General features: G+C 39.4%; 2 protein-coding genes across 2 annotated transcripts in view; both read left to right on the forward strand.

Annotated features, from left to right (window-relative positions):
- KCNQ3 (potassium voltage-gated channel subfamily Q member 3) overlaps window positions 1–6,343 on the forward strand; it is a 200,667-nt gene extending 194,324 nt beyond the window's left edge. The window contains exon 15 of the mRNA XM_071553824.1: window positions 212–6,343. Within this exon, the coding sequence (XP_071409925.1) occupies window positions 212–949 (738 nt within the window). The 3' untranslated portion in view covers window positions 950–6,343. The remainder of the gene's footprint in view (window positions 1–211) is intronic.
- Window positions 3,059–13,230, forward strand: part of HHLA1 (HHLA1 neighbor of OC90) — a 29,440-nt gene continuing 19,268 nt past the window's right edge. Inside the window, exons 1-3 of the mRNA XM_071554241.1 lie at window positions 3,059–3,209; window positions 8,808–8,998; window positions 10,834–10,870. Of these exons, the coding sequence (XP_071410342.1) occupies window positions 3,059–3,209; window positions 8,808–8,998; window positions 10,834–10,870 (379 nt within the window). The remainder of the gene's footprint in view (window positions 3,210–8,807; window positions 8,999–10,833; window positions 10,871–13,230) is intronic.

The raw sequence follows: 13,230 nt of genomic DNA on the forward strand, positions 1-13,230 counted from the left end.
AAGAATTTTTTTGGCCCAGTTCATAGGGATGAGTCTTCTCATTCTGAGGCAGTCGGACGATAAGCTGGCATCCACGGCAGCCCAGCCTGTGAAGGAAGGTCATGATTATCCTATAATTACTTTCATGACCAATATACAGTGCATGTATGAAATAAGGGACTTTTGCTGAACAACTGACTTGAGGCATTATCATGACTTTGGTGTTTTTCAGGTAAATGACATGGGGAAGAAACTGGATTTTCTTGTTGATATGCATATGCATCATATGGAACAGCTGCAAATACAAGTTGCTGAGATAAGTCCATTGAAAGAAACTGCTTCTCCTGCAAAGGAGAGGAGAGAAGAAAACAAATATTCTGAATTAAAAACAATAATATACAAATACACTGAGCAGTGTGCTCGTGAAACTCCTTACAATTTCCAGCAGGTTCCTGTCAACAAAGTCAGTCCTTATGGTTTCTCAGCACGAGGTCATACGACTCATTCACAACCTTTATCAATAGGTGGGCAAAACTCTGGCAAACTGCAAGTCACACCTTCCTCCACCTCGTATGCAGAAAGGCCAACAGTTCTGCCTATATTTACATTGATGGACTCCCAGGTTAGCTACCACTCCCAAGGAGACCTACAGAGCCCTTACTCAGATAAGGTGTCTCCAAGGCAGAGAAGGAGCCTAACGAGAGACAGTGATACTCCATTGTCCCTTCTTTCTGTCAACCATGAGGAACTTGAGCGTTCCCCAAGTGGCTTCAGTATCTCCCAAGAGAGAGATGACTTCCCGTTTGGCCCCAGCGGGGGATCGGCATGGATGAGAGAGAAACGCTACCTAGCAGAGGGGGAAACAGATACAGACACAGACCCTTTCACACCGAGTGGCTCCATGCCTTTGTCCTCTACAGGAGATGGGATTTCAGATTCAATATGGACCCCTTCGAACAAGCCAGTTTAAAAATGCGTATGTGGGCAGTCACTGGTTGACTTCTCCATGTAATGTTAGCATACTTTGTATATCTCACTTACTCTACACCCAAAGCTTACTAGTTCAAAACACCAATGGCTGCATAAGATGCATGTGATATTAGTGGTAGTCATTCTGCACCATTTCATACAATTTAATAATGCAGTTTTTTTCATGCTACCAAAACTAAGGAGCTTAGTTTTGAGCATGGTTTGCATGACTTTACCCTATATAAATGGTACAGCTGATTTCTTCTATGATACATATCTATCTGATACTCTTCAATACAACTATGGTGAATTGGTAACAGGAAAGATACAGTGGTCCTTGCTACATTTTGTAAACAGAGCAGCAAAGTAAAAACCTTTTCAGGAGCAATATCCCTTTGTGGAAACATAATGTATGAATCATTTTCCAGTATAAGTCAATCAATCCCTAATCAACCTAGCCAAGAACTTGTAATATCAAAAGCAGGGAAAAAAGCTGAGTCAAAGTATGACCTTATTGAAAGTATGACCTTATTCTCATGTGATTTCTTATATCATTACCCAAGAATACAATGGTGAAATTAAATTAAGGGTAGAATTTAAATCATCAAAGCCACCTCCTCCAATTGATCATAGTTATTTATCTATTGCAAAATGTAAATATACATCCCTCAAACTACTTTGAAAATCTTCACTAGTGTTTACAAAATTGCTCAAAGTGTGACTACAATGCTATTTTATAGAAAATCTTTTGCTAAGTCGATTTGCTACTTACAGGGCCAAATTTTCTTTCTGTTACGTAAATAAGGTTAGTCAATGTAGGGAACTCCTGGTTTATATATTCCATTCTTTTATTGACTTAAGTGCTGCTAAGTAAGATGCATAATGTAACTCTGCCTCAGTTTCCCAACCTGTTATTTGTGAGTTATATTTCCATGCATAAACACAGATTGTAAGGCTCAATTGACTAATATTTGCCAAGTGCTTTGAGCTCCTCGGATGTACAGAATATCAATATTCTATCCCTACAAGTACCTCAGTGTGGGACACTGCCAGGATCTCTTCCTCTGTGTTTACTGCTTCTCTTGGAAATGGACTGCTCCAAATCCATGAATGTGTGTCATATTTAAGATCAATATATGAATAAATAAACACCATTTTTGTCACCTGTCCCTGAGCAACAGAGGGGTAAGTATATACCCTAGGCCTCAACCAAATATTCATTTCATGGAAATTGGATATTATGTTGAGAGAGAGCAGAAAACTCATTCAACCCACTGAGAAGAAATGAGTCAATTATCTCCCCAGTGGAAATGTAGTACCTATAAACTAGTAAGTCTTACCTGCTGTCATTTGAGGTGTCCATGAAACAGCATCCATTTGATTTCAAGTTTGATGACTCTTTATAGCTGGTGGGAAATTAGGTAGGACAGTCAGTGAGCACATGGTACAAGAACGAAGGCCCACGTCAACTTTATGATGAGACTAATCTCACCTTTAACTCAATTATCTACAATGACCAAATTTCTACCAGCTTCACAGGGAGCAGAGAGTGACTTGCTGAGAGGTCAAATGATCAGAGACACCCACAGTCAGTGGGAAGACTTTCATCTCTACCCCAGTGATCCAAAATGCAGCTTCTCTGCCACGGCTCTTACCCACCTCCTGCCAAGAATGGCCCTTGTCACTCCACACAATGGCCAGAGCACTGACCAAAAAAAGACACAAGAATTTGGCCCATATAAGACGCTAGAAAGAGGTCTTTCTGTAGTGACTGTACTATACTGCAGCTGCATAACTGAGCATCCTTGGCACAGCCAGTCAGAGCACAAGAACATGTTACTGGACTTCCCAGTACTCACTGGGCATTGCACAGCCCTGGATACGGTGCATTTCAATAGATGATATTTTGTTGGATTTTGCCCACCATAGTAAATGTCATGTCTATTTCCTCAGTATTGTTGACATCTCACAACAGTCATTCTGTCCAGGGAGCTTCTGCTCCTTTCCAGATGTAGGCATTGCCCTCATCTTCATTATTTATTCTCTATTGAAAGAGACATCTAAAGGATTAGGATCTTTTTACTTCATCTGCTTCTTCTGCTAAATCATGATGCATCCTTCTGGGAAAGATGTTCAGGGAGAACAAATTGCTGTTGTTACTGGAGTAAATAATGCAGACCATTTACAGCCTTTGAAGACTGAGCCGAGTCCATGGAGTTATTCTGAGGCCAGTGACTATGATGACATGAGGCACAATTTTGGTAATTACTTAATTGATAGAATAGCCATTGATATGAAAGATAATCTGTGTTTGGTCAATTTTCGTGGCTAAATCTGCAGAGAATAAAACTAACTGACAAAAGCATAATTCATTATAATTTGGTATATTGGGAAGAATTCTTTGGCCATTGGTGATTCTTGGAAATACCTGTATTGCACCTGCTGCAGTCTTTCTGACGTAGTATGAGATGTCTGTGGCAACTTGTGAGATTTAACCCTCACATGACAAGAGAACGAAAAAGAATCAAAAATGTTTTTAACATTGCTACACTTCTGCAATTGGTGCAAGTGTATGCTAGACAAGCCTGCTTCACTTTTCTTATTTGTCAAGGACCTGTAATTCCTACTGATTTCATATGAGTTTGGTCCTTCTTAAAATGCTTTCTAGATCTGAGCAATCAAAATCAAGGCAACTGAAATGCAGGTGCATTCTGAGAAATCTTTTTTGTGACTGTCTTCGACAGTGGCTATGCCATGCAGTTCCTCATGCAATTCCCACTTAAATTCTTCAGTTCAGGTTTCTATTCTCTTCCATGCTAGGTGATATAGAAGGAATCTTTTCTCAATATTAAACCTGACTGAAAATCCAAAAATAGCCTTATTGTGAAGGTATGTTCTTCTCAAGAGAAAATCCAAGCAAGAGCAGAGACTTGGATGAGTCTTTGCCTGCACACAGAGTGCAGCCCCAAAGAAAGGAGGATTTGGACTGCCCTGCACTGTGTACACTTAGCAACTGAACTGCCTTTAAGTTTGTTTTTCTTAAGGCCTGTAATCACCAATTTGCTACATGCATCAGTTCGGGTATTTGTAGCCACATCACAAAATACTTCATCATGTGCTAACTGACCAGATAAGGTCTTCCTCTTCTTATAAAGCACTAGTGGTAAACTCAACAAGACCCTCTGCAGCAGACATCTGTGACTTTTGTGGAGAAGACCCAAGAAATGGGACAAGGAAGATCGGATTAACTTATTTTAATATTTATTTTTTCATACACACTTCTTCACAGTGAAGCCAGTCACGGCTTTGTGCAGAAGGGTGATGTGTTCAGCAGCACTCTGTCCTCTACCTTATCTGGATTAGAATTAGGGCGTGCATAAACTCTGCTGTCTGTGCTGACAACAGACAACGTGTCAAGGTGTCACCAGCCAGGAGAGATCTGGAGACCACCCCTGATTTGAGATGTGCACAAAAACATCATCAGACTGTAATTCAGGTGAGTCCAGAGAATGCATCCACCTTGGAACTACAGTTTATGTGCCTGCCATAGGTACAGGACAAAACTAAATATTGTGTGACCCCAGTAACATTTAGAAGGTCAGGACCTGTTTTCACATACAATTCACAATGTCATATGAGAGAGCTATCTGGGTCAACAGTAGTCCTCACAATAGGAATGAATTAGATTTATACCTTCTATTTCCATGTAGTTTCAGTTTAAGAGCTACCAATACTCTGGGTCAGCACCTCAGCTGACACTAACACTTCGTTTACCTGGAGTTACCATAAAAGAGAGTTAACCACTAGAATCCACTCTTTGATGACTCAACTCATTTCAGGCCTTGAGATACTTTTCATTATCAGAAAGTGTGGAGCTTTTCTCTGTTCTCCTTGAAGTCACTTAGAAACTTTCTCCGGCTGATGCACTGGGAGCAGGACTGACTAATCTGCCTTTACTTATGAATTTCCTTGTGAAAGATAGCGCTGATCTGGAAACATTTTTCTTGGCTACATTTCAATCCTCAGCGAATGCCACACATCTGGAAGTTTTCAAAAAGGTGAATCTGTGTTTACATTGTGTGCCTTTCTTTGCAGCATTATTATGAATTCAGGTTCCTCACTTTAGACTAAAACTGGGAATTTTGATTAAGGGAGAAGGGAATCTTTAGTTGAAGTATGCAGATACAGAAAATGCGGTTTATGCTCTATTTAAGAAGTACTTTTAAAAAAAATCTAGTCAGGTAATGGATGTTGTCCTTGCCTTGGCTTTTCCCTGCACTGAATTAATCAGTCTGGCTCTCATCAAATTAAAAGGGAATTCAACACCTGGAGAGATTGATTAAAAAGTCCCTAAGATGACTTTGGCTATATTTGCTCTGGTTTTATCTGTAACTTTACTGCATTGTTACGGTTCAGAGTGGAAATAGTTTAAAATTGTTCTGCTTCAAATACTGGCCCAGGAGTGCCACCAACTAAACCCCACCTGTACCCATGCATAGTGGGGCTGCTGCCTTGTGGCCTTCAGGAGAGCACTGAGGTCCAACCAGTCTGCAAAATCACAGTCTAAAGCCACCAGAAAATGCAGAATAAGGAGCAAATTCGGCCCTGCTGCGAACCCAGTTGCTGCATAGGTGTTATATCTGCTTAGGTAAGAACTAAATGGGCCCTGCTCTACTGCAGAGCAGGGGAGAAAGAGCTGGATCTTCATTCCTTGCACCCCACAGACCCACCCCTGAGCTTTAGGTGCCCATCAGGGGCAAACCTAAATTTTCTGAATTTAGTGGGATATCACTTTTTCAGGAGCCCAGCTGAATGTGGGTGTTCACTTTGGAAGACCATTTTCAGAGGTACAGTGGAAAAAGGGGCCATTTTGAAGTGATTCAGTCTGGGCACTGTGGGAATGAAGATCCTGGGTATCACTTTTGCTTCTGATTATTTAGGCTGTAAGATTTGATCCTTCCCAATTTAGCTTTGAGTAGCTTCCCTCTGAAGTTAAGTGAAACAAAACACTGGAAGTGGGATCCTGTTTCCATCATCGAGAACAGACTGAGACTGAAGTTTACATAGCCAACTGCATTTTGTTTTCTAGTTATGGCATCTTATTATTACTAGTATTTGTGCCTTGCTCACTGAAATTTTCTCCATGCTACAAAGATGCTTTTCAGATTCTGGCTGACAAGGGAACACAACTTTTATACAAGTGGCCTTTAGTGCTCTTTATAATATTATTTATTGTAATTTTTAAACTGTATGTGTAATTTCTATTCTGGCACTGTCCAATATTTGAACAACTTTAATATGTTTATTTCAATATATTATGCAAACAATACTTCTTAACTGATTTTTTTATGTTCTGTCTTTAAAAACTGCACCACTTATTAATAAATAGAAATTTCAATTATGATGTGGATGGATTTATTTTCATTTAAATCATGATATCTTCACACATATTCAAAGAACACATGGTCAAATGTGTCCCTAGCAGAGACATTGGTAAAGACCCTTTTGACTTTGTCTAGGCAGGAGGGAACTCACAGTTACAAGTAGGTTTTATCTGGCTTCCCCAGGTAGTCCTGTTGTAATATACTACCCAGCAGATCCCACTATCTGTGATTCCTTTTGATTTGGTGTCCATGTAACTTATATGGCTTTAAAAATGGGGAAAATGCCTTCATGTTAGAAACATTAATGTGCTAAAATATTATGAAACTGCAAACAAAATACATAGAGAACACAGTAATGGCACATGAGTGAACAGAATAAGCTCTGCAGGGAATTTGCTTGAATTCTGCCCCTGGTTCTGTTGCTGCATTTCTATATGGTCTTGTGTCTGAATGAGACAGGAAGAAAAACACGTGAAGCATCATCTCTTCACAGAAATATATCTGGACTCAGTGAGGTAACTTCAGGGCATTCCTTGTGGCTTCAGCTTCCTGGCTGTCACCAAAGAACCAGCTCTGCTCAACACTTGAAATACAACCTTGGAAAAGATTTTTTATTTTTTTGTGGTGAGTAAAAAATTATTCAGAACTTATTCCATGTCTTATCTCACTTCTCTATCACTGTAAAGTGGGGATAATTAAATCCTTCAGTGCTGCAACATCAGGTTGTGCTTTTTGAGATAGATTTTTAGTTTTAAATGAACTTATTTAAATTAAAAAAAAAAAAGAAATACGATGAGTGCCAGGATCTTACAGCCAAGTTTTGTCATTTTTTCCAAAGACTGATAGTTTGTTTTTTTTTAAAAAACAATGCACCAGAGTGTGGAATTCAGAATATCGTGGATTTGGTTTTCCACACAGCCCTAACTAAAGACCATGTACAACAGTAGTATTTTCTTTATTCCTTACATTTTTTTCAAGGAAAACACGAGGCTACTTCAAAAGTCTTCACTTTTATAGACATTACCCCACATCACCATTACTGACTTAGCAGTGAACGTCCCAGCTTGAACTGAAGAGCAGCTGCTCAGCAGCCTCAGCCATGACATTTAAATGAGTGTTTCACAGACACAATAGATGAATCACTCAGCTTTTGTTCACCTGCAGTGAAATGTATTGCATTAACATTTACCTTGGGTGGCACATAAATACAGAAGCCTGACAAATCACTAGATTTCAGTAATGCACTGGGTCTGATCTTTTAAGAAATAGATTCTAGAATGGGAACAAGATATGATACCTATCCTCAGGCAAAGCCCTGCTTATATTCAAGGAGTTTATTCTCTCCTGCAAGCTATGCTTATGCCTATATGGGACTTTGGAGGTCTTATACAATTGTCCCCCTCCCAAGCAGAATAAGACTTAGACTTGACAGTTTAGAAAGGGTAAAAATTGATGCATCTACTGTAGCTCAACCAACAGTGTAAGGAGTGGAAGTTTCTTGGTGTATCCTTTTCTGTAAGACTCACCAGGGTAAAATGGTCACTCAGCATAAAGCATCCTCTTGGGTCACAGGAAGGGATTGAATCAGGAAAACCAAGTCCTATGTCACAGAGCAGCAGGAGAGCTAGATTTTCTTTAAAGGAATTGCCCTCTAAGATGATGGCTGGTAGCCCAGTGGACTTGGGACAGCACCCCAGATTTTTTGCTGCTACTTTATGTCAGATGTAGATGGTCAGTGGAACACAGACCAGGAACCATGAAAAAAGATGTAAGATATACTATGAATGTTTTGGAAGATTTGATGGGATCAGTTACGTGTCTGACACTTATCCTACCAGAAATAAAAATCACTGGATAGGTCATTAAATATTTTTTCTAAGTAAGTTCTGGAGTGCTGCAACTTCTCTGTATCTAATCAAAGCTTTGTAAGACTCTATATATACAAAAGCCAATCACATGCTTGATCACATGCAAACATCTCTGGAAGCCCCAAAGGAGCAGAGCACAGCAGTACATGTGTCTGTAAAAATCTCGTGTGATATATCTAACACAGAGAGAACTAAGAAAACCACCAGGACATCATACCTCTCATCACCACATATTTTCACAATTTCCATGCCTCCTTTCCAGTTTCTTTCCTTTTTTCCCCCTAAGAATATGCTTGAATTCATAAAAGTTTTACAATGTCACACTTCAAAAGAAAGTGTTCCCTGCTTTAGACAAATAAATATACAAAACATTCTTACTGAAAACAGTAAAAGTAAATGCTCATAAAGTTTAATGCTCATTCTTTTCAGGAACTTTTGTGGTGTTAGTTCGAATCTTAGCAAAATATTAACAAGAAAAATTAAAGAAAACATTTTATAAAGGGCAGAAATTATTTGTAATTCTAAATATATTTTCTGATATGGGAAAAAAGTTCCCTGAATGGGAGTAAATACATCTTTATAACTATATATTTGGGCTTCAACAAAGCAAAGTGCTGGGTCCTGCACTTGGGTCACAACAAACCTCTGCAGCACGGCAGGCTGGGGCAGAGTGACTGGAAAGCTTCACAGCAGAAAAGGATCAGGGGGTGTTGGTCCACAGCAGCAGATCATGAGCCAGTGTGTGCCCAGGTGGCCAAGAAGACCAATGACATCCTGACCTATATCAGCAATAGTGTGGTAAGCTGGACCAGGGCAGTGATTGTCCCCCTGTACTCAGCACTGGTGAGGCCACACCTCAAGTGCTGTGTCCAGCTTTGGGCCCTTCACTTCAAGAAAAACAGTGAGGTGCTTAAGCACATCCAGAGAAGGGCAACAGAGCTGGGAAGGGTCTGGAGCACAAGTCTCATGAGAAGTGGCTGAGGGAGCTGGGGGTGTTTAGTCTGAAGAAAAGGAGACTCAGAGGAGACCTTATCACTTTCTACAACTCCCTGAAAGGAGGGTGTAGCCAGATGGGGTTGGGCTCTTCCTCCCAGGAAACAAGTGACAGGACAAGAGGAAGCGGTCTCAAGTTGCACCACGGGAGGTTTAGATATAATATTAGGAGGAATTTCTTCAATTAAAAGGTTGTTAAGGACTTGAACAGACTGCCCAGGGAAGTGGTGGAATCACCATCCCTGTAATCATGTGCAGATGTGGCACTTGGGGACGTGGTTTAGTGGTGGATTTGGCAGTGCTGGATTAATGGTTGGACTCGATCTTAGAGGGCTTTTCCAACCTTAATGATTCTGTGGTTCTATATATAGTTTTTAAGAGATGAAAAGTTATTCTTCTAAAAAAGATTGACAAATCAACATTATTACATTTAGGGAATTGTTCTTATTAGAACATTTGCAAAAATAAATAAAATAGAAGAATATTGCTAACATCTGAAATTAAATTCAGATGAAAATAAACTTTATAGTACTGGTGCATTTCTTAATAAAATAAATTAAATACTTTGTAAAATATTAATGGAAGTGTTGAATTGCAGTCAGGCTTTTTCAGAACAAATGGATTGTACACAATTGATACTTTCTAAACAAAGCTTATGAAACAATTACTCAAAGGTGGTTTCACGGAAATGTTTCCCACCACATAAGGAAGTGTAACTAAAAAAACCTTCAATCCCCTGGAGGAAGCTTGGGTTAGGTTTGCTTCTTTGTTATTTAAAAACAGGATTTCCTTCTCTATAACACGTCAGCATCTGATGAGAAAGAGGCACAGCTGGATAAATGTTTTCCTACTAGGCATATAAGATAGGTTTGCAAGATCCTTTAGGTATTACAGCACTCTATGTACCACAGCTCATTTTTAGGGCCATATGGTTCATACCCCAGCCAGGGTGGAGGGTGGTGGTACTGAGGGCACTGGAAGACCAGGACAGAGCAGGTGGGAGGGGATGCTGATTGGTGATGCTGGCTTAGGCAACAAGAACATATGGGTAGAGCCCTTGCAGTCACTCACACATTGCTATGTAGAAATGTGGGGGTTTAAACATGTTTAAAGTAGTAATAAAAAGCCAGAAGGTGGAAACAGTGCATTGCTTTCATGTTGTGTTCTCAGACCACAGAGAGATAAAACACCAACATTCAGACTTCACTTACTCCCTCTTTACCAGTTTGCCATGCTGTCCTCTCTTTTACAGATAAATCACAGGCATTTCCTTAAATGTGTCTTTATTTAAATTGCATTAGCATGGACTTAGCCTGTGCAACCTTCAGCAAATGAATGCATTTATTCAGTTATTTATATTAATTATATGCCTATACTCTGGGACTAAGAAACACTAAAAACATCTTCTTTTCCCATTCTGGGTTTTGGGATGCTATTTATGGACACAGTGCTGCCACACAAAGGGATGCTGGAAAAAGGAGGCATGTAAAGACTATACTCCTGAGAAAGCTGCTTGCTCAGAGGGATGCTCTGAGTGAGAACACAGCATTGTCCCCAAGAGTCAAAGTTGGGACTGAATAATAGTCCCCTCCCTGGTCACTTGAGCATTGCTCAGCAGCTGAAGAAAGTTAAAATTACAGAGTCCCAGGGTAAAACACAGCATGAGGCAAAACCTGCTGAAAGTCTAATTATCCTCACAGCCAAACATCAAACGGCTGGAACGGATCCCAGTGCACACATTTTCCTGGTTTTGACAGCTGTTACAGAGAGGACTTTCATTCCAGCCTTCTTGATGTGATATTGAGCAACTGGTAATTAAGTCAGTAAAAGTAAGTTTTGTCAAAGGAAAGGTGTTTCCATATTCCTCAAGCTGCAGCTTTTAGTCACGAGTCACAAACATTTTCCTTTTATCAAACCAGTAACTTCCATATAGAATTAAATAATTTTAGATGTGATAACATCCCGTTTTGTGTAAATTTTTATTGTGATAGGCAGAGTGAAAGAAAACAGCAATGATTGTGCATGCATGTGCACAGACATGTGTAAGCATCCTATTTATCCGCTATAGCTCTGTTAAATGTGGCTGTAGCTGCCTTCCAGCACCTGAAGTTCTTGTTGGAGGCAGGATTGTTGGCAGATAGAGACACAGCCCAACCACTCAACAACACCTGATCACTAAAGCATTTTTGATTTCATAAACTGACTGTGAAACCACTTAGCTTTCCTTTTATTAATTGGTACAAGGTTTTGAGTGATTTCACAAGTTGAAATTATGAAATTACTGAATGCATGACCATTGGCTTTTATGTTGTATCTAAACTCACTGATTTCAGAGGAATCACTTGCAGTCCACAGGATTACACCGGAGCAGAATTTCACCCAGTGTTTCCAACAGTGATCATCTCTTGGATACTACTTAACATCACTCAGCATCACTGAAATTGCCTATGTCATTGCTGTGACCAGATCTCTCTCTCCCTTCCTCACCATTTAACCATGATGCCAGGCAATTTTCTGTTTTAACTGTTGTTTTATTCCTTTTGAGGTTTCACACTTAACGTACACTTCAGGTTTCATTCCTGTTATGTTGACAATGTCCCTTATTTGAATTGAAAGGTGCCTGACGCTTTACCAAAGGGGCTTACCTTTGCCTACCTCTCACCATCAAAGGTGGCATTGGTCTAATTGCAGTAAAAAGAGCTGTTCCTTTAAAAGGGAAAAAAAATCCTCCACAATTCAATTCTACTGCCAAAAGGAGCTTCCAATCCCCACCTGACTTGCCACAGAGCCTTTCCATGCAGGATTCAACAGGCACTTTGTGTGCTTATGATTGTGTTACCTCTAGTTAGTCCTTCAGGGATTAAGATAACAATTTTCACAGGATTTTAAGGAAAGATTGTCAAGCCTGTCTACTCGAGGTTTTTCACAAAGGGTTTATTAAGACCTGGCAATAACCTCCAGTTTTATATAGGCTCTGAAGATTATAATCTTTGTCAGGAGAAGGCAGGTAAGTTGATATTAAACACTCCAGATCTCTGTGGTTTACATGTACTTGGAGGAAACTATTTCAGCTGTGCTATTAGCGCTCAGTGAAAATGTAGCAAATGGAATATATTTTTATTAAACGCATATTTATTGCATTTTATTGCATTCTCACACAAATAAATCTGATCTTAAAAAGTAGTTGTAGCAAAGTAATGAAGTGAGCAGTTGTAACACGGGCATATTTTCACATTAACTTGAAATATTTCTTTAGACCTGGTGCATGATGGTGTGCTTAAAGTGAGAGATGACCTTTAGATGTTGGAACTGAAAGAAGGTAAGGAAATTCATACTCAAGGGCTTTCCTTTTTTATTTCTTTGTTCTCTTAATTTCTGTTCTGCTCTGTTAAGCGTGAAGACATGAGAAAACTACTTGATACCTGATTGCACTCTGTTTGTACAGGAAAAGTGGTAACAATTCAAACTTCATGGTTACCTGCCACTTTAAAATTAGTTCTACTGAAGCAAACTGATAAACACATTGGTTTCAGATTGCTGTTAACCAGAGTAACAGAGAGGTATTTAATAAGAGGTCTTCATAAGTGTATAAAGGTAATATGAACTGAATTAAAATTCAGCAGCTTGGGGAATTCTGGATCAACATTTCTAAGTAAAATGAATTTTACTAATATCAATCAGCTTAAAATAAACAGAGGAGGATTATCATATCCAGTAGAGGTAAAGGGGAATTTGTAACCAAAGGCTTGACCTTCAGCTCTGAATCAGAGAAATGTTTGAAAGGAAAACATTCTCTGAGTCAGTTTATGGGATTTGTCTCCCTGCTCACGGCTGTGTGGCACCTGTGCCTTCAGTGCCTGTGAAACTCAGTATGAAATTTGAAATGGAATTTGTGATTTTGAGCTGGAGGACAATGAGGGTTTCATATTTGCAATCTGGACATGTATTTCAGTCATCACAGTAGTGTCACTTCAAGAGAGGTACAGTTACAAAGTAATAAAAACTCATCTCTGATAAATGAAAATTAGACATCAAAT

Source organism: Pithys albifrons, chromosome 4 (genome assembly GCF_047495875.1).
Source record: "Pithys albifrons albifrons isolate INPA30051 chromosome 4, PitAlb_v1, whole genome shotgun sequence".
NCBI lineage: Eukaryota > Metazoa > Chordata > Aves > Passeriformes > Thamnophilidae > Pithys > Pithys albifrons.